Source organism: Acipenser ruthenus, chromosome 15, assembly GCF_902713425.1.
Source record: "Acipenser ruthenus chromosome 15, fAciRut3.2 maternal haplotype, whole genome shotgun sequence".
Taxonomy (NCBI): Eukaryota; Metazoa; Chordata; class Actinopteri; order Acipenseriformes; family Acipenseridae; genus Acipenser; species Acipenser ruthenus.
Window position 1 is genome coordinate 30,087,091 of NC_081203.1, and position 21,407 is coordinate 30,108,497.

General features: G+C 34.5%; 2 protein-coding genes across 4 annotated transcripts in view; one reads left to right on the forward strand and one right to left on the reverse strand.

The window, feature by feature from the left end:
• Positions 1-6,152, forward strand: part of LOC117422536 (protein phosphatase 1 regulatory subunit 37-like) — a 35,018-nt gene extending 28,866 nt beyond the window's left edge. The window contains exons 11-12 of one of the 2 annotated variants that reach the window (XM_058987819.1): positions 3,389-3,521; positions 4,133-6,152. In XM_058987819.1, coding sequence (XP_058843802.1) covers positions 3,389-3,508 — 120 coding nt within the window. In that variant the 3' untranslated portion in view covers positions 3,509-3,521; positions 4,133-6,152. Of the gene's footprint in view, positions 1-3,388 lie in introns of both variants that reach the window. The other variant, XM_034928002.2, reaches the window with a different exon arrangement.
• On the reverse strand, positions 5,551-20,866 carry LOC117973959 (poly(A) polymerase type 3-like). Of its 2 annotated transcripts, none has more exons than XM_058987818.1 (23): positions 20,683-20,866; positions 18,826-18,999; positions 18,345-18,411; positions 18,062-18,143; positions 17,522-17,631; positions 17,273-17,326; positions 17,046-17,157; positions 16,659-16,748; positions 15,709-15,847; positions 15,316-15,388; positions 15,043-15,163; positions 14,834-14,918; positions 11,889-11,942; positions 11,377-11,496; positions 11,024-11,133; positions 10,468-10,589; positions 10,093-10,229; positions 9,817-9,902; positions 9,342-9,535; positions 8,734-8,805; positions 8,342-8,407; positions 7,913-7,960; positions 5,551-7,737 (listed from the first exon to the last, which is right to left on the reverse strand). In XM_058987818.1, exons 1-23 carry the CDS (start codon positions 20,688-20,690, stop codon positions 7,642-7,644), a joined length of 2,220 nt encoding a protein of 739 aa, XP_058843801.1. In that variant the 5' UTR covers positions 20,691-20,866; the 3' UTR covers positions 5,551-7,641. The 2 variants fall into 2 exon arrangements, with proteins under 2 accessions (XP_058843801.1, XP_058843800.1); XM_058987817.1 differs by having other exon boundaries at positions 9,817-9,905.
• Positions 20,867-21,407: the final 541 nt, after the last annotated feature.

The following is a 21,407-nucleotide window of genomic DNA, read 5'->3' on the forward strand; positions in this document are numbered from 1 at the left end:
TGCACTTTAAATATGGGCTACAGTCTTTATAATTCAGGGTATGTATTCCATCATTTTTATAATATATATGTCTACATTATTTTCATGTCCTGCTAAAGTGTAACACTGTAAAGAATGCTGTTAAGACATTAATGACATTCCATACATGCTAGTGGCACATCAGCATAAGTGTTTCAAGATTATTAATGTAAGATTTAAGGTTTTAAAACAATATATTACTGCATATGAATTAAGCAAAAATGTAAAAGGAAAACATATGTTAGTTACAGTGTAATTACATTTGAAATACTGACACTTTTTAGAAAGTGTTATCACTGTTGTAGAACTAGGATTCAAAGCCTTTGCATGTCACACTGTATTATGGGGTAGTTTGAATGAGGTTACAGTTCTTTCCCCAGTAATAATTGGATACTGCCTCCAATTATAAAACTGTGGGAATGTTCTTCTAACAAATGAGCTGTAGTTTTGTTGCCCAAACTACTGCTAGGGAAAATGCCTTAAATAGCCATTGTGCATTGTGTGTGATCATTTTTAATTAAATACAGTACAGAAACGCAAATTTAAAAAAAAACATGTTAGAGTATAAAATATCCACCACGCAAAATATCAATTTTGAAAGATCGTAGACAGGGTGAATTTTACATGTACAATGGCATTGAAATATTTAAAGGTTTACTACCTTCAAGCCAACAGGCAACAGACATCTGAATTCATAATGGTAAGATATGAAAACATAAATTGAGGGATGTCTTATACATGAAAAATGTGTCAGTTTCTCTCAAAGAATACTGCACAAGGTGCAAAGTGATCCATTGTTCCCAAACACATTATACACTGATCTGTACAGACCAGATGAAAAATCCAAAAAGTTTTCTTGCCACAGACTCAGCTGGTTTAAGACCAGCACTCTTATGCCAGTATGCAAAGTGTGTTATTTGTATTCATTAATGACTTTATAATATAAAGCCAGCGGGAACCTGGTTTCATCTCTATTAGTTTAGTAGCCTGGCAAACAAAGGGAGTCTGTGCCCATGGCATTCTGCCAGTGCAAGCCACAGCCATAAAGACAGTTGTCCATCTGTGTTGCCTTTACAATAGAAGTGCTTCTTCCTCTATGGAGTGAAACATTTTTCTGATCTGTGTGTATTACATTTCTTTAATACATATTCTCTCTACACAAAGACTATTGATCTCTGATAGTTAACAAAGAGTATAGAGGAAGGCTAGGAAAGCAAAATCAAATGATAAAGCCCAGTCTAAACATACCGACCTATAAATTCCAGCACCATAACGGTTTCAGATCAGGAATAAGGAACAAAATCCAGGAAAGAGGGGGAAATTCTTCTTTATTGACACTTTTGGTTTTATCCAAAGCCCTAATTTGTAGTGTTGGTCATTAATTTTATATTTTCAAAGAAAGAAAATATTTGTTCTTGTTGAAGAAAGAAATACTTTACTGTCTTTGAGCAGTGCAATGTTTGAACATTGTTTGAAAAGCCCAGATACCAGAAAAAGGACATCTGCAAATATGCAGTTAATTCATCTACCTTTTGTCATCCATTCCCTAGAACTGATGGACAGATGCACATACAAACACAAATTGACAGACAGCTAAACGATGTGAATTACATTAGAATCCAAGGGAAGGGAGATTACACGTTTAATTAGGACAAAAAGGACTATACAAAAAAAAAAAAAATTAGCATTTGATTTTCTAATGAAACCAATTTCCATTCAGTGTAATTATGCTGAGCATTTACTCTCTTTTTTTTATTTCGGAAATGTACACTTGGGTGCCATTGTGTCACTGCAGAACAGGAAAATGATTCCTGATGAATTCAAGCATTCTTTAGCTGATGAATAATATTGCTTCCTAACAGAATTAGCAAGATCTGCCTGACAAAATCATTGTTTCTTTTGTTCCACATGCTCGTCGGAATCCAAATCTGATGTAAAGTCATCTGAATTTGTGGGTGCATGCTTATCTTTTCAGCGTATGTATATTTTTACTTGTTACTGAACACATCACCTCATCCCTGTGCTAGGTGGCACAGCAAGTGCATGTCATGTGAAGAGACTGCTGAACAAAACATGCATTTCAAATAAATCTAATGACTGGTTTATGGATAATTTAAAACCTTTTTACTTATTCCTGTTGAAATATTTAAAGATTGTGTTTAAATGATCTGTTGGGGGAAACAAAACACTATGGTGAATTGCCAATGTCTGTGATAGTAGGATGCGGTCTTGCTAGGTAACATATCAGATTTGGTTTTGTACCAATTGCATGCACCAAAACATTCGGCCGCCAAAACATATCCAGAGATGTTGAAAATAGAGCAAAAAGCGTTTGAAATGTAAGAACTGTTTAATAGCAATGCAACAGCACTGCAATGGTAATGTACTGAGGGACAACTGTAGCACAAGAATACCTTCAATGGTATATGAGCCATTGGTAGAATATTAGTAATGATTGGGATGTAACATCTCACACTCCTTAGTGTCCTGGAGAAAACAAAAAGGGGTTCACATGAACACATTTGGATAACTCACGAGAAGTAAAACAGTTTGACAAATGTAATAACTTTTAAAATAACATTATAAGATAATTGTGTAGGAATGTGCTTTATAAAAAGAAAAAGCGCGAAGAAGACTTAGCTGTGCCACTTATTAAGGGCCAAGTACAGAATGTCTACAAGCTCCTTTAAACTGGGTAAGGTTTGTACAGCATCCAAAAGAAAGGTTATTATAAACCGATGAACTCTGACACTACATACAAACCACCAGGAGTTCTCTCTGTACAGAAGGCTCTGCCATGTCTCAGCAGACACCATCCAGCAGTCTTGGCACCATGTCTGGGTGCTGTCGGCACTCCACTGGTGGTGCAGTTCTTGGCTGTGAAAGTAGAGCGTGCCCTCTGTCACTCATGGGGAGCAGCCCTGTCCAACTGTCACTTCCTGACAATTTCATAATCAATCTCTTTATTAACTGCTCTGCTGCAGACAGTAAGAGGGTAGAGAAGTGGGCAGCACGAGTGCCATGTTTCCATAAGACATGTGGGTTTCACTCTGTTTGGGTCGGAGGTTGACACTGTAGGAAAGAGCAGCTTCCAAGCAGGGCTGAGCTACATCAACACATCAGATTTCAGATCCGGGCTTGGGTGTCTGATATTTTTTAATAATTCAAAATACATGGTTAGCTAATACATTTTAAACCTTGGTGGCAGGTTTCAGAATACTTAAAAAAAAAAAAAGTTGATATATGGTGCTGTGATTGTTATCCCTTCGTGAACTTGTAATATAGCATGTTTTTTTTTTTTTTTGTAACCAATAGATCCAGGAATTTCTAATAATAGTAAATACTATTAAGACTGTCTTCTTTTTAACAGGAAGAATTTCTGGTTGAAACCCAAAAAACTGTACTGCAAGAGATCTGGAAAAACTGCATGAGAAATGCTGCTGCAGCTAAACACAGGATGACATCAAGTGCTCATTCAGACCAGGGGTGAATGAAAAGACAGTGTGAGCCCTGTTTATTCCAGTGACTTTTTTTTTATCAGATACAAAGTTTTCTCAATTAGTGAACCTACACCACAATACCTATTTTACATCAGACACCCACAATTGGATATTGAATTCACTTCTCACAGTGGGCTTGCCTTTGAGTGCAACATTTGTTTTATTTACAAGGCACAATCTAGATTTACAAGTAATTATAAGGGTTAAAATAAATTAACACTTTTCTAGCCGGCATAGCTGCTCAGCAAATTAACACTCAGGTCCTAGGGGCCTCAGAATGCTACAGATGCATTCCTCATCTCTGGGATTAGCTGTTATTGTTCAGTAAAGTGACCCTCCATTTCTTTCAGTAACTTCACCACATGTCTTTAAAAAAACACTGTTGGATGGTCCCTCAAGCAGCTTTTAAGGCAGTTTTAAAGGTAATTAGTAAAGGGAGAAACCCCATTAGTTGTTATAGGGGCACACTAGCTCAATATTTTAGCTTACTCCAATTGTTAAGTGTTTTCTCAAATAACTATTTGTAATTAAAAACAAAGAAAAAAAAAAAATCTCCAGCTCCTAACAAGGACAGCTCCTCTTCGCCAGTAATTTATTACATTCTGTTTAAGCAGGAAAAGACCCACAGAGATGCAACATCTATCAGCAGCAGCAGTGGAGTTGAGGCATATTGGCAAATCAGCATGGGGCGCCAGCCACTGTGCAAACTTGTACTGTACCTGATGTTTCTACAAGGGCTTCCGTCCCCACTATTAACAGCCCCTTAGATTATCCAAGCACACAGTATCTAACATGAATGTAAATTGTGTTGTGAACAAATATGTATTATGCATGTTACAAAGCTGAGTAATGAACACAAACATACATATTAAAATCAAATCATTATTTTCTGCGAAGGGCATATATTATTATTATTTATTTATTTTTACTTTTCCAGAATGCAGTTTTCATAGAAATCTTGAGTTAAAAAAGGTTAATGATTCAAATTGACTCCTTTCCTTCAATCCCATGTCCAGAGAAAACACTGAAATAAAGAACACTATACCTGACAGGTCTGACCAAACTAGTTTATTTGACTTATTTACTTTAACATTGTGCTTGTGAAGTGAATTGCTATCTAGAATGTACTGTCTTAAAGCACTCTTTTGTGGGCATTTGGAATAAATACAAACAGAAGAAAAAAAAAAAGTTTGGCAAAAAAGACTGATCTGTGTTGTGTCTTCACTGAACAAGGGTATAATGGTATTCACAAGAAGGCCCCCTGCTGTGACAGAAGGCAAACTGTTCCTAAGCAACAAAACACATTTTCTATTTAAATACAAGTGGGGTCTTCAAAATATTCACCATATAAACCGTAGCTTATGATGTGATTACGGAATACATATCAAGCATCATGTCAAGGTTACAAAAGGCTTTAACCATCCCAGAACACATTACATACAAAGGTGTGTTGAGTCACTAAACATGCATAGGTGAAAACATGTATTTGAATTAAACCTGGACTTTATATAATAAAACTACAATTATAAATGTGATTACAGCTTGGAACTGGGCAGAAGTTAACCATGTTAAATATATATAACTGGCTTTGCAAATATTTGTAATTTGATACGTTCTTGATTGCTATAGATTGAATTAGTCTGCCATCTACTGGCAGTTCTTGCCACCACACACATATGCATCACACAACAGTATATTTCACCAACTGTAACTGTGCATGTTTCACTTAACTGTGCTTTCATTTATTTTTGTTCACAGGCATGACTTGTCTATTATGTGTTGAATATACTGTTAATCCCCATTTTAAAATGCCACATACAGCCCAAAAAGGAAAATGATTTGATCACTCTTTGTGGTAACACATGTTGGTATAAATATCTTGAAATCTGGCTCATTGTGTTTTGTGAAAATGTTGTGTTACATGAACTTTGAAGTCCTGGGAAGCTAAGAATGTGTTTATTACACCTTTTTTTTTTCTTCTTCGATGTAGCTAGAAAGATGTTTAACACAGGCCATACTTTATTCTTCCAGCAGCAAGGAACCTTTATTTAGTTTGTGAATAAAAACACACAAAAAAAAAAACAAACAGTACAATTATTATTTTTACAAAATCAATTTTACAGAAAAAAATCCCAACAAAATGATTTTGTAAGGAAAAAAAAAAAATCTTGAAATGTGCAACTGATGATTCCGTACTGATGCAAACATACATTAGCTGTCTAGGCTGTCAAACAACAGTGGTCCTTATTAATTCACCAACACATTCTAACATATGTAACATTACTAACACAGGCATCTGGGTTCATTAAAGCAGATTTTGATTAAAATATGTACACATAGCTGACTTTATAAGCAAAAGCAATGACCAACAATAGATCTTTTTCTTAATATGACTACCCATTTCTTTCTGAATACCTGAGTTTTGAAGAGGGGTACTACTTGCGTTTGCTACTCTTGAGTATTCAGACTGGACAGCTCAACAATTTGCAATCAATGATAAACGGGAATTATTTCCACTGGCTAATTACCTAATAGAACCCGGAAAAAATAAACACATCTCCTGTCCTTCACTGAAATTATTTAGATAAAGAGCCAACAAAAAAAAAAAAAGAAAACCCACATTACTTTTTTCCATATAGTCAACAGGATTAATTTAACCCGTCTTAAAATCTGCAAAAATGTTCACAATACAGAAACACTCGAGGTACAATGTACATGTATCAGAATTATCTACTAAAGATGGTTGTACTTTACGTTTACTCAACCCCTTTTTATGTCAATCACAGAATACAAAACATATCAAATAAATCTGTGTTTAAAATAGTCAGAAGGGCTTTAACTTCTCGTTGCAACTAGATAATAAGTTAATTGGGTAGGTAAATCATAGCACATTCCTTTAGTAACATCATTGTTTTCCATACTTGGAGTCTGTCTTCAATTATACAAGGACCAGCATCTCCCGATTTACTGAAAAAAAAGCCAATTCCTGAAAAGCACTATATTGAATTGGCTGTATCAAGAACCCTGAAAGTTAGGGAAAATAATAACAATATTGGCACCTAGGACAGGTGTATGTTAATCACTCACTCAAACTGTTCACCAAAATGCAGAACTAATAATTGCTTAATCTACTTTTCATTTTAACTGTACCCTTTGAAATATGTATGGGTATCTTTATACCATTATTAAGAAAAATTCCCTGAAATAAAAGCTAAATACATTTTGCAGAAAATGTGGTTCATTTATTAAACCTGCTGTCATTTTTAAATACATCTAAGCTACTTAATCAAAACAAAAGGGCAGATTTACTTTCGTTTTGAATTTAATCTTTTTGTTTTCTAACCTTTAACAAAGGGAGCGAAAAAGACACTTAAATATTTGTCTACCAGGTTAAGAAGTGTCTGTAGTTGCTGTGATTGTTTTTGAATGTTTGTTATGATGCAGTGCTCTCCAGAAATGTAAATAGATCAACCTCAAAATAGAGAGGCAAGATTTTTTGTTTTTTCTAAACCCTTGGTTTATACACATTAAGCCAATGTTCTATACATGTTCAAATTTATTTTCCGCAATACAGTGTTTACAGTTGACATTATTCTGCAAAGTAGAATTTGGTAGAACTTTAATTCCTGCAAATAAACAAAAAGGCACTGGACATCTTCTATGAATAGAGCAAATTTTACTATTTCTGAAATGCAGTGGTCTTTATGAATGATTTATGTAGGCAGTATTTTAATTTGTGTAATATCAGTGCATGTCCACAGCATAACACAAGCCAGCACCTGTTTTTACAGTACTAGTAAATACTAAAATATGCATTTTGTACTGTATATGGATATTATACTTTCAGTATAAACAATGGAAAACAAACATTAAAAAAAAAAATTAACACACACACACTAAGGGTCTCTCATACAACGGCAGCATCATTAGTTGCTGCTGATTCCTTCATTGAGGAATACTGCCATCATGTGTACACAGAACACAATAGCTACTGCCCTTGATCAAGAAAGCTGAAATCAGCATCCAGGGTCCTTTTTGCCTGCAGCTGATGTTCTGGTCTGTGACACATTGTAGGCTATTGTTTCTGATGTGGGAGTTCTTGCTCCAGGGTCCTTTGGGAATTCTACCTACTCAGTCTTAACTTTATTGAGTTCTTCACAACTGGAATGGGGTTGGGAGGGAGAGTGGGGACGTCCGAGAGGTCTGTACTGGACAGTCTCTGTAAAAAGACAATTGAAAAGAAATATCAAACGTAAGTACAAGCAAATGCACTTTCACAGTAAACATACCTGTTCTATACATGTTCAAATGTATTTTCTGCAATATGGTGCATACAGTTGACATTTAATTGTATGGTTAAATGTCTTTAAAAGTGCAATAGTAAAAGAGGGTACCTGTGCTGCAGGAATTGGTGGATTTAACCTCTCTTCTGAATCCAGCTCCTATGTTAAGTGAATAAAATAAAAAGTTAGTATTAAGAATTCTTACTGAAGCAGCATAAGACACGTAATTCACATTAACATTACGATGATTGAATTATTTTTTCATAATGGCTTCTGACATCCAAATGGAAAAGACTAGAAATGTAGTAGTTTATTTGTAGTCATTAATGAGAATCTGGGTAGATTTCTTCATTATCAATGACCCTATCAATGAGCTACAAATGAAAACCTGGTAACAGACTTTTGATGAAGAAAAGGTGGAATTTATCAGTGCAAAGGCTTTGATTATGTTTCACATAGAACTGGCAAAGAAGAACTACATTCCCTATACATCACTGCACACTGGCAGCAGAAACTGTCCATAAATACCGTTGTATATACCTTAACATTGTCTTTAGTTTCCATGTCACCTTCACCAGCATTCGTAGAACTGACAACTTCTCCAACCTATAACCAGAAAATATCCATTAGAAGACTTTAAGCACTGAAACTGTGGGGAAACTGAACATATAAGTTGGAAATTTCATTAACACAAATATTTAAATATTCTATAGAGGGTACAAAGAGATTACATTACATCTCATATACAAGTCTACTAAAATGTTTTTTTTGTTTTTTTTTTACATTATGTGTCAAATTATCAAAATAAAAACTAATGGATAGTTCACTACTAGTGGTGCACTTTGTAAAGAGTAAAGAATTGTGAAGAATGAATCCGTTTTTTTGGTTTGTAAATCATGTTGTTATGGTATATATTTAACAAGCAGATATACCTCCATTTCTGTAGACATCTTAGTATCTGGCGGAACTGCACAAATGTCTGCTGATAAACTGTTTTCTGTTTCCTAAAATAAAAATAAACATGATTAGTTAAATGTAAAATTGATTTGCCTGTAGTATTTCAGTTCAGTGAATATAGTGTAAATTGAGAATTCAGACATGTTATGCCTATTCTCAATAATCAGATATTTCTTATAAACAATTCCAATTTATTTTTATTTAGTATTTTGTAGGATTGAAGTGTCTCAAGCAAACTGTGGCCATTCATAAATATTCCAGTTTTTCAACAGCCACTACTGTACAAAATCACTTTTTAAAATCAGATGAAGACATAATCCTGTAGGAAACCCTGTGTATACATTTCATGAGAAGTGTGTGGCCAGATATTATCCTGTTGAAATGTTAAGCTATCATTATGCACTGCAGCACATGGCACATCTACATATCTATTAAAGACATACATATGTATGCAGTGGTTCTGCTGTAGATGTGGTGTGTCCTGATGTTAAAAGATTTACTAATGTGGGGAGACTGCAGTTAAATTATTTCACTCCACGACAAATCATCCCACCGCTCAACAGTGTTTCTCACTGCGACTTACCTCATCCGCTTTCAGTCTTTTTGGGGTCTCCTCTGGGTGAGGAGACCCTGCTCTCTTTATTCCAGGTTTTGTACCAGGGGTTCCCGCAGGCTGCGGAGCCTGGTTAATCACTTGTGTAGATGAAACACAGGTCAAGGAGGGCTTTAGGGCTAGGGGAGCTGCTGGAGGCTTGAGAATGTTTTCACCCAATATACCTAAAGTAAAATTAATACAATTAATTTGTCTTTAAATCAAAACACTATTTTTATGCAAAGTCAAAGTGCATTCTCCCCCCCCCCCCCCCCCCCCGCGAACCTCACAATAGCGTACAGAACGTTTATAGCATGTTTATTGACCCACTGGAAACAAGTACAGAAGGGACTTACACCCACTCTGAAAGAATCACTGCAAATTTGCAACATGCTTTGGGACCATGTGTTAAAAATCAGGGAGTTTGAAATTTTCATTAAATAAAAGCCAAATCAGGCAAACATACCACCCGGGATAACCAAGTTTCCTCCAGCTTCAGGTTTAGCCTGAGCTTCAGACTGAGTGTTGGTCACAGATGTTGTTGGGCTTAGTCTGCTAAAAGGAAAAATAAAAATAAATTAAAAAAATGAACCAAATACTGCTTTCATGGTATGCAAATCAACAGATAATGCCCAGGACTAAGCAGTGCACAAAACAAAATTAAGTGGACAGTAGAAGTGGCCTCACAAAAGTAACTTGAAATGTGTTTAATATATCCTAAAAAGATTACAGTATATCTTACCCTTGTGGACTGGTGGAATGGTTTTGAGAGCAGCTTTTCAAAGCAGCAGTTGGAGAAGGTACTGACATGCTGTTGTCACTGTCCAATGACAGATCGATACTGTTCTCATTCATCAGTTTGATGCCTTCAGTTGAATGCTGCAAAACACATAAATAGGAAACATTTTATAAAATAGAATTACAGTTATTCAAAGGAAAATGTGACCTGGTTTATTGACCGCTTTAGATTTCAAACTTCAGTTAAACAATTCAAGGATATTTTGTATTTGGGGGGGGGGGGGGGGCTTTCAATTTTGTATGTCGGGTATTTAGGACGGGTGCCAACATTTGTTTTTAAGGTTAATGTCTTAAAACATGAATGTGCTGTTCCTCTCACCTTTCTCCTCTTCTGTATAACAAGGTTCGGTAGAAGCTGGTGTAATTGTTTTCTCTTGACATGCATTGCTGTAATTTTCATATCAGGCTCAAACATTTTACTGTTTATTGCTTGCCTGTAAACTAAAAGATAAAAAGCACTGTGTAAGCCATTAAGGATTGGTTGTGGTTCTGGAAAACCATGTGATCAAAGCTGCAAGCACATAGCAGCCACTCAAGCCCCTGCAATACCATTCTGATATTAGATGATCTGCATAAGCATCACATTCTATCCAAAGCAAACCGTGTAAGTCACATACAGAGACAGTATTCCTGTACAGACCTGGATCATGTCATCCAGATAGTCAGATTAGCAAGCTTGTAAAAATATTTATTATAAAATTCACCTGCAATAGCTGAAACCTTGAAAAGTAGAACTGTTAGCATCTAGAATACCAATCGGTGCTACTATACAGTTGGCTTCACAAGTTCTTCAAAGAGATTAATGAAACCATGTATTTTATAGATTTTAGAACATTAAACAATTGATGACAACAACTAATAACAAAAAAGCTTACCTGTATCAGTGAATGACTGTATGTCATATGTGAGATCAACATTGAGGTTTTCACTGCTCTCCATTTTCTTAAATACAATCCCTATAACCCACATTGTGCTGAATTCTTCCCTGAAGTAGAGAACACACATTACATTCAAGCACTAAATATAAACTTACTAGAAACTCTCACTGAATAGACCTATACTACAGTATGTACAACATTTATTAGTACCAGTGACATCCAGCCTTTTAGCTAACAAGATAAAAAGGAAGATACCTATAAAATGGTGCTCACCGATAGATAACAAAAACTTAAAATGTTTGTTGAAAGATACCATTACCTTTATTTTGTCAAGCAAAAACCTAACTTACTTGTCATTTCTTTCTTTTGGACCTGGGAATGATTGGGGGTTTACATGGGCTAACGTGATAAACTCATTCTTCTCCAAATTTCCAACCAGGATACGGATTTTTGACTCTACCAGACCAACCCTATATAGAAACAATTAACTGTTAGCCTGTGCAATCATTCATTTCTTGGCAACATGGTTCAGATTTGTTTTACACAGATGAACAGTGAATCAATTAAAACAGCAGACTTGCTTTTTGTAGCAGACTCTATATAACATAAAAAATGGTAGTCTTCTATCAATCCCAAACATAACATCTATAACCTTTCTCACCCTAATATTACTGCATAATGCCAGTTCTAAATACAAAGATGAAAGAAACCCACAATGCACATCTTTAATAGTGCAGACAAAAGACAAATGTAGCTCCGGGGTCCTTTTACAGAAGCATTCTAATTTTGAGATTTCAAAGCCTTAACTTAAGTTAATCATAAAATTACATGTATAATGCCATTTTCTTTTTATTCTACTCACCATTCCAGGTGCTGCTTTTCTGTAGGTGCACTTGCTAGCAACACAATATAATGCCTTGGAATATAAAAAAACAGCACAATTCCATTACATCCTTTCATTTAGTCATAGTAAATTGTGTTTCCCATCCTTGACTGGAAAGGCAGACATACAGTTTTGTATGTTCAAGGAACAAAAATAATTTGTCTCCATACTACCACTTTGCATAGGTCTTAAGTGTAAACTCATGGCAGTCACAGATTTAAAAAGAAAAAAAAAACATGCTAAAGAGGTGTAGCATATACTTGAGTGTGTGTAAGTGAACCACTTAATCTGCCTTGTTGAAATAATATTAGACAGGTTTACAAATGTATACTGGGACTAGATTCTATAATTACCAAAATTATTATTTTGCACACAAGCTAAAAATGACACTGACCTTGTGCTCAGTCCGCCCCTTGGGAATCAGAGACAGACACAGGGAAAGGTACAAGTACTGCAGACAAGGTTGAAAGTCCAAGTTTTCAAAATGTAATTAGTCTTTTATTATGATAATGATTATTATTACTTCTACTAAAATTGTAAGGGTTATGGTTGGTTCCAGAGACCCAAGTTTGGGTGCATTTGGCTGATTAGAACCTAAGTTATAAGTAGTGAATTATGATAAAAATATATATAAATATGTTGTGTCCTGTTCTGCCATACCTCTCTGGCTTCTGTAGCAACAGAGGGAACCACTGCTGAGCAGCTTATTACATTGTGGTAATTGTTCTGTCAGTGTTTATTATCAAAGTTTTATTTTGACCTAATGACTTAATTTTTTTTTATAGGAGAAGTTCCACATTTTTTTGAGAGAAAAAGACAAATTACAGCGGTACTGAAGGAACACCTGAATTGTACTGTATTTAATTGAATCCGTTACTCCATCACCCTGAAGTGTGTAACAAGAGACAGATGAGGTTTATGTCTTTATAATTTAGAGTTGCATTCTGATTTGGAAAAGACAGGCTGGAATAATTACAATTTTTACACCAACAAACAAACAAAAAGTATCTGAGCTCACATAGGTACCGTACCCTTCTGAAGTAATTAGCATTTATCGTGCAACCTGTTTTAATAAAATGGTAGTACAAGCAACTTATTTTAAGTTAGTAAACTGCTGATGAATACATCTCCCAAGTTGGTTGGGAAAAAATGGAAACATGCTAGGAAGTCAAACAGCACACCAATTTAGATCACACATTATCATTTGAAAATCTCTGATTGAAATCGCTAACAAAACTGAAGGAGCTTGGTTTGTGCCTCTCCTGACTACAGTAAACTTTGTGTTGTAATGCATCCTTGTGGGTATACAGTGGAGAACAGTCCCAACCCCTGCCATAAATAAACTGTACAAAAGATACAGGAAAAGTGCTCAGTACTCTAGGAAAATTAAAAGTGAAATAAAGTGGTTCTCCTATTTTTCCTGCATGTTATTGTTGCCTATAGCACAGTCTGACAGCATGAGCTATGGTTTACAAACAAGGACAAATGTAAACACCTTTGCATCACTGCAATACTTTCTAAATGAGGTGTTAAGAATAAAATAAAAATGCCTGACACAAGAAAAAAATTAATTTATTCAAACATTACAGTGATTTCTGTATAACACTGTACAGAATTACAATACAATAATCGGAAGAGCATAATACGCAACAGTTCTTTAATTTGATTCAGACTGACTGGTAATTCTTCCTATATCAGTTTAAATAAAATCTGCACATAGTACAATAGATCCTTTATGAAAGCAACACATAAGACACTGCAATATATCCTTGTAAACTATTAAAGATACCAAAGGCTACAAAGTAAAGTCTTATCTGCCAAATATTAATTTTCTTAAGTCAATTATTGGTCATAAAGGTTGCCTTTGATTGCTTATTGGTACAGTGCACTGGTAGGCTGCAGTGTGGTGATATTCACCCCAGCTTTGCTTCTGGCAGAAAACGTATACTATTTTAAAGCTAAAAGGTCTGGCAGTATATTGGTAAGTACAGCGACCAGGATAGATGTACTAAACACTGAACAATGGACAAAATGGAATGTACTGTACGGTACGATAGGTTTTTATTTTGTTTTAGTCTTTCAACATTACACATCTGTACAGAGGTCTAGAAAAAAGGACAGCTCTAGTAGTAACAAAAAGACAACACCCACTTAAAACACTGTTTCATTAGTTATCTCAGGGTAAAGTTACTTAGTTTTGTTTTTAAGTAGACCCCAGGGAGGGCAGTTTCAAACTTTTTCCAAATATGAGTAAGGGTTAATTTATAATAACAAAGACAATACCAATAAATGTCTTGAGGAATCAGAAATTCTACCTTATTAAATACTAATCAAAATGCAGTTACATGTTACTTGTAATATTTAAGGGCTTTAAAACTTACAATTCTTCCAAACTTTCCCTTTAAAAGAGGTGCTGCATTTAACTTACTAGGATACCAGATGGGATGCCATTGGCTATACTAAAATCCCATTAGAAGTGAATGTAAAAATATATCGGCCGTAATTTTCTTTTCTTTGTATACCCCTTAAAATGATTATTAAATAAAATGTAAATAAAAACTATTGAGGAGTCTAACAAGAAATACATTGTGCAGATTGTGAGCTAAAATATTTTATTTAGAATTACAGTGTGCTTAATTCATATAAATTAAGAACATAAAAAACAAGGAGACATCCATAAAAATCAATCAATAAAAACAACGTTTACCTACCTTCTATATTAAATAAATACATAAATTACATACTTCTATGCCCAGTCTTAAATAAAAAAAAAAGTAAAGAAAACTGTCTAAACGGTTAAAAGGTAAAAAAAATACTGTACCTTTAATTAATGACAAAAATACAAATCTACATACAAATTAAATAACTTGGTGCACATATATTTCACCATTTGTGTCCAACAATATAAACAATTTAATACATACTTGTACTTCTGAAAGAAGTTTGGTGCTTCAAAAAGTTTGGGCCACTCTGCCTTATTCTGTAATATTTCATCTGTGATGGCAAGACCTAAAAGAAATATAAAACATTTACAACTGATTTAGAGGTCTATGTGCAAGCAGTTCTACACCCAGACAGGGAACATGTATATGACTCCAGTTATAAATATGCTGTGGGCACTCTTATTGCTTACCCTGTTTAAACTCTTCAATCATGACTGCACGTGTAGACACTGAGACATTATAGGTTGAGTTTTGCTGTGGATATGCTGGTGTAATAATCGGCATCAAGTGGTACCTGTCACTTGGAGTCACCTTTGGAAAAAATAAAATACAACAAATAAACCTTAAATTCCATTTGCATGCTGTCAAACGAATTTGAATTTCCAATACAAAAACTGTCAAAGAATAAACTATGCATTGCAGACAGCATTCTTTTTTTTCTGGACATTAATATTAAAAATTACCCTGGGGTCCCACACTGGAAGATGGAGGTTGCAATCCTCAGGCTGCTTCAGAAGAACTGGATTCGGCCATTCCCTAAAAAAATGAATGAATGAATGAATAAATAAATAAAATATTCAGCGTAACGTTTTTCACTGGTAAAATAATTAGAGAGATGCTTACAATCATCAATTACAGCCCTTATATCCTATGATGTGATAGCACCGTGCAGGTTTAACTACCAAAAGATTGAGCACAAAGGTCATCTTGTCAACAGAAACTTTTTGATGATCAAATGAGAACTGTGACATTCAGCCTACTTGTACAAATGTAATACCATTTGACAGCCACAGCCATACAACTTTAACCCTGCACATTAGTCAAATCAGTTAAAATTGAATAACAATAAAACTCACCACTTTGAAAAAACCAGGAAGAATTTGTGAACAAGTGTGGATGCTACAGCATTTGGATAAAGTTGGCATGTTCTGGCAACTAACATAGCCCATGACACACCACCAAGGAAGCCAAGTATATTAGAATAGATATTATGACCTGCAAGAAAACATGTTTTATTTAGATTTTTTTTTCTGGTTGAGTCATTGTGCTACTAGGGCTGCAAGAACTAGTCGACAACTGGTTGATTGATGGGGTAGTCTGTTTGCAAAATCAGTAGTCGACTAGTTGCTTTTGTTTTTGTATACATTAATAAAGCCGTGCCACAGAACTGTGTTGCACTGCAGTGATCTCCTGCTCCACTATCTCCATTCCGTTGCTGTTCTGTTACAATTTAGCACACCCCAGTGTGGTTTAAACGAATAACAGTCAGTGTTGCTAAACTAATAAAAAGGTTGTACCCTAACCTTCTTTTAATCCTCTGCTCCTGTAATTATAAACTGATCCTGAAAAAAAAAAAAAAATAATAATCCTCTTTTAAACTGTGTTTTCTCTCTGAGCTGCGCTGTCCCTTTCCATGTTCGCTGGCACCAGCTAGTCAACATAAAATCTACTCGTTGTTGCAGCCCTGTGTGTTACAACAAACATTTTGATCGAAATAAGTCTTATTTTGTGTTTCTAAAAGAGCCAGGATTGTATTAAGGAGGCCTGGTGGTCCAGTGGTTAAAGAAAGGGGCTTGTTACCAGGAGGCTCCAGGTTCAATCTCAGCTCAGCCACTGCTGACTCACTGTTTGACCTTGAACAAATCACTTAACCTCCTTGTGCTCAGTCCTTCAGATGAGACATAAAACTAAATAATTTGGGAATTGTGGGTTAGTGTTAACCCAATTTGTAAGAATGTAAAATATAAATACATTACTCTTTTATTACTGATTTATGTGCAGACATATTTATAAATAATTCACTTACGCTTTGCCCATAATTTTATTGCCCTGAGGGTAAGTCTGAAGTTTTCAATGTTTGGTACCAAATGCAAAATCTCATCAGTAACTCGGCAACCTAGAAAATAAATAAATAATACTACTGTATATAGTCCATGGTGTGATATTACATAACAGAAAATATATAAGCGAGCTAATCTCTCGGTCACAATTAACATATATAATTAATGTATTATGTATATAAAAAAACACTGTTGCAAACATTTTTTGATACCAAGGATATAATTTTTTTAATAATTTTAACACATTTGAAAACAAATCCATTTAAAATAATTTAATAAAAAAAATCTCAGTCTACTAAACAAACATGTCTGCCCCCCCACCACTTTAAACCCCTACATAATGATTGCCTTACCATTAAGACTTCTTATGCACCTGATGTCTAAATTTTTAAGTAAACTGTCATCTCGAAGGTCCAGGTCCCCAGGAATAGTTTGTAGAGCTAATCGGGCAAACAGAATATCAATCTAGAAACAGGACAGAAGGCAGAACTGTAAACAGATCAGTCCACAACAGTCTACATATTTTCAAGGGTTTTAAAATGTAAAACTCAACATTAATTTAAATCAGTGCAAGTCTTACCTCTATGCCATCAAATGATAGTTTTATTACTGGTACAAAAGCCTCTTCAACAGCCTAAAAAAATATAATAGGTTAGCAAAAAAGAAAAATGTGTTGGTTTTTATACAATAAAGAAAAGGTGATGAAGTCCACAAGCTGCACAATACAACAACAATTTCCTACAGCAAGTCTTCAACTGCCATTTCAACTGGTTGAGACCCCTTTAAGAATTTAGCTTGGTATTGTTCAGGCACGGGCCATGTTACTTACTCTTAAATCCTTGACTTCCTCTTGTTCTTTGAGCTTTTCATAAAACGATGTGAAGAAGTCAGATCTGTCCACATGACGTGGGGCCACACAGAGAGCATCAATATCAGCACCTGTAACCAAATACATTCAACCAATAGCAGAGGATTGCTTTTATTACATATCACTAACTATAGTTAATAAAACCAAAGACAAAGCATGACACAGCTGAGGTATGGGTTCTACTTTACTTCAGGACGAAAATCAAACCTTTTAATTTCACTCACTTTCCTGCAAACTGAAGCAGAATGGACCAGATAGGAACATTGTATACATGGACTGCATTGATTTATTTTGCAAATGGAAGTCCTATAAATGTTACATCCGTGTTGCTAACTGGCATATCTGAATTACAGTAGACACTGTATCTAGATTATACAGTCACTGCCCATGGTGGCCCTAATAACTATTTTGTCCAATGCTGTTCTAATTTTCATTAAAATATTTGTGTAATTGTCACGGATCTTCACACTTAAACAAAAATGCAAAAATAAATTCAGTTACCTTTTGTGTGAACTCCTAACCGATAGGAACCAAAGGTGAAAATCTTTCCTCCAATGTTCTCAATAATAGAGGAAGGCAAATGCTATGCAAATTCAAAAAAATAAATAAGTCATATCAGGGTATATATACATAATCAACCAGAACATTTACAAAGTACACATTAGTAGATAACTGTTCATAAATACTGTTCAAAAATTATTCGGAATTAAACATTTTTATCAAATATGTAACAGATTACATAAAAACTTCAAGAAATGTATTTACAATAATTTTAGTAGTTTACCTTTGTTTCACTCATGTCTCTGATCCATTCTTTAACCACACTGTTTAGTTTTCCCAAGACTAAAATTCTACAAGGGCAAAATAAAGGATCAAAATAATGCTAATCATCTTTTCCACTCAAAGACATAATTTATACTATTATACATGACTAATGCAAAACAATTTAAAAGGTCTAAACAAAATATTGTTCCTGCGATATCAATGAAGCCTTAGGACTTAAAACAAACATGACTTAAATTAATTTTACTTCTTCATTAAGAAATCTCAACTAACTGGGAATTTGTATCATAAGCTAAAACCATTCAAACAAACTTTTTTTTTTAATAAAAAATGACAAAATGTAAACATGAGATATCACTGCATTCAATGATGTCTGAATGCATATCCAAGAAAAGTATTAGTTGTCATATTCTAATTTGTGTGAATTCAATCAACTTTTAAGGTTCTAAGGGTGTTCTAAAATTCCTGCATATAGTAATTACCTGCGCTGCAGTTCCAACTCTTCTTCAAAAACCCCATAAGGTTTCAGTGCCTCAGTGAGCTTCTGAGTCAGAATCAAATCAGCCTCCTTGGGCTGGGTAAGACTAATTGGAGAAGTGATACCATAATGTTTTGAGGACTGCTGTGCTGCTTGTAGTACTTGATTTACAACAGGGCTGAAAAAAATATTTTTGAATAACCAGCTTTGTCATCAACAATACTGTGTAATGCTTCAATCACAAGTTACCAGGGAACTAAACAAGCATACCATCCACAAAGTTTTCTCTTTCAATTCATCCAGGTAGACAGTAAAAAAATAAATAATAATAATATAATTATAATGTATCACAATCAACATGTTATTTCCTTCCAAGTTGCTTAATTCGTAATATGAAAAGTATTAGCAAACTTTGAGACAAGCATGGGAAGTTGACCTTACCTTCACTACCATGAACTCCATACCAGAAGAAAACTAAGGCTGGGACCAAATCAAAACTTTGACAACCCGCTAATCGCACTTATCAAAACTGTATTTAATAGCATTTTCTTTTAGAATATAGTGAAAGATACTGAAAAAAATAAAACGCGTATTGAATACAATTTTGTTACGTGCGATTAGCAGGTTGTCAAAGTTTTGATTTGGTCCGGGCCTAGGTCTGTGATGTAATGACCGAAATAGAGATGTACTACATTTCTGTCAAAAGCACAACACCAATTATTATTATTATTATTTTTTTTTTTATAAAACTATATAAATAAGTACTTTTTTTACATTACATTATTTTCATTATATAGCCGTTTCCTGGTGTGAAATCGCACAGCTAGCAAGCAGGAAGTAGGTTACTACACATCAATCACATTGGTTATTGTATATTTCAATTCCTGAACATACACGATAATTTCAAAAGCTATAATAATAATAATAATAATAACAGTGTACATATTGTAGATGTATTTAGATAACCACTGCATAAATGTAATGTAATTTAATATTTGTGTTTAGTTACATATAACTCGCATACTTCATTGTAGTTTTTATTACATCTTGGTCTATATGTATGTTAAGCGTATTTTTGTTTATTGGACTGTAAAACTTTTAGCAAAACAAAAAGGCATAATTTTTCAACTCCCTTCCACATAGTAAAATATTTTGTCTTCATCCATAGTAAGACGCGGGGGTGAGGGGCACGAACAATTTATTTATTTTGGCCATTCTTGGACTTGTATATTCGGTTCTGCAAGATGTATCTAACAAATACAACTTGTAGCTTCAATTTATTAGCTCTAGTAGTGTTTAAACTGTTTTCTGACAAACGTCATTAATCACGTTTCAACCTGATCTTGTAAGTTTTATTTAAAACGAAATGTGAATATAGTAACATTTTCAAAATGTAATTACATAAACTTTAAGTCGTATACATTATGACCGTTCAAATATTCTGCACGCATGTTTATCCAGCAACTGCCTTTAATTCACACTAGTAGTACATTTCGTTCCTAAATACCTGCACATATCTTGCACAGAAATAAAGAAAATAAACCAAATCCAATGTTTATTTGAAGCTCTAAAATGTAAACATGGTTTTACACAAAGTTTGTTTACAGCATATAATATCGGTATAATTTCTGTTTGAATACAAACTACAAAGAAAAACAAAAACCATCAAATTTTAAGGCTGCAGGTATACAATGTAAACATTAATGAATAACAACGAAGAATGTTACATGCGTCCTTCTCTTCGGGTTTCTGTATTTCGTTTAATTTCATTTTCGGCTGAACTCGAGAAGGCCTGATCTGCTCCAATGTGAAATAAACACTTTCCATTATTCAAAGAAGCAATACCTTGCTATGTACTTACAAAGGCATGGTAATTCCAGAGCGTACTATTTATTACCCAATAATTCCCCAATCATGATCATTTCAACTTTTTATTTCTTTAAAATGTGTTTTTCTTCTCTTATGTTTTCCCACTATTGTTATCGTTTCTTTTTTTTCGTCTCAACATGGCGCCTACCGCTACCACAGCAACCTTGTAAAATGACGTTTGACGTAAGGCACGCACATGCGTATTTGTACGCGGTACGCGTTTTTATTACTGCTAAGGTGACGGGTATTGTGTAGACATGGGCATACTGTATTAAGGTGCCGAATTTGAAATGGGCAGGTGTATTACTAGGATAACACATTAAATATCACAGGCTGCTTTTAAATCCGAGACTGCACACCATTACACATCTTTAAGCAGACTCGTGAAATCATGAATGCTGTCTGGTTTGTGGATGGTGGTGGTAACATTTTGTAACAACTTTTTTTTTTTTTTTTTGTACTTTAGTATTTGTATTTTTATATGAAAAAGTTGATTTGCTGTTAATGTATGTTCAATGTTGTATTTTCCATTGCAGTAGTGGTGGATAGATGTTTCCTTTGCTACAATGATCGATCATCTTTTGCATCACTTTTTTAAAAATTTTATTTTACTATTAAAACTAAACTATGCATGAACTGGGTAATATGTTCTTGAATGTAAATATATATTACAACACTTTCCCCCATTTCAGACATTTTTATTGCAACAAATACTTT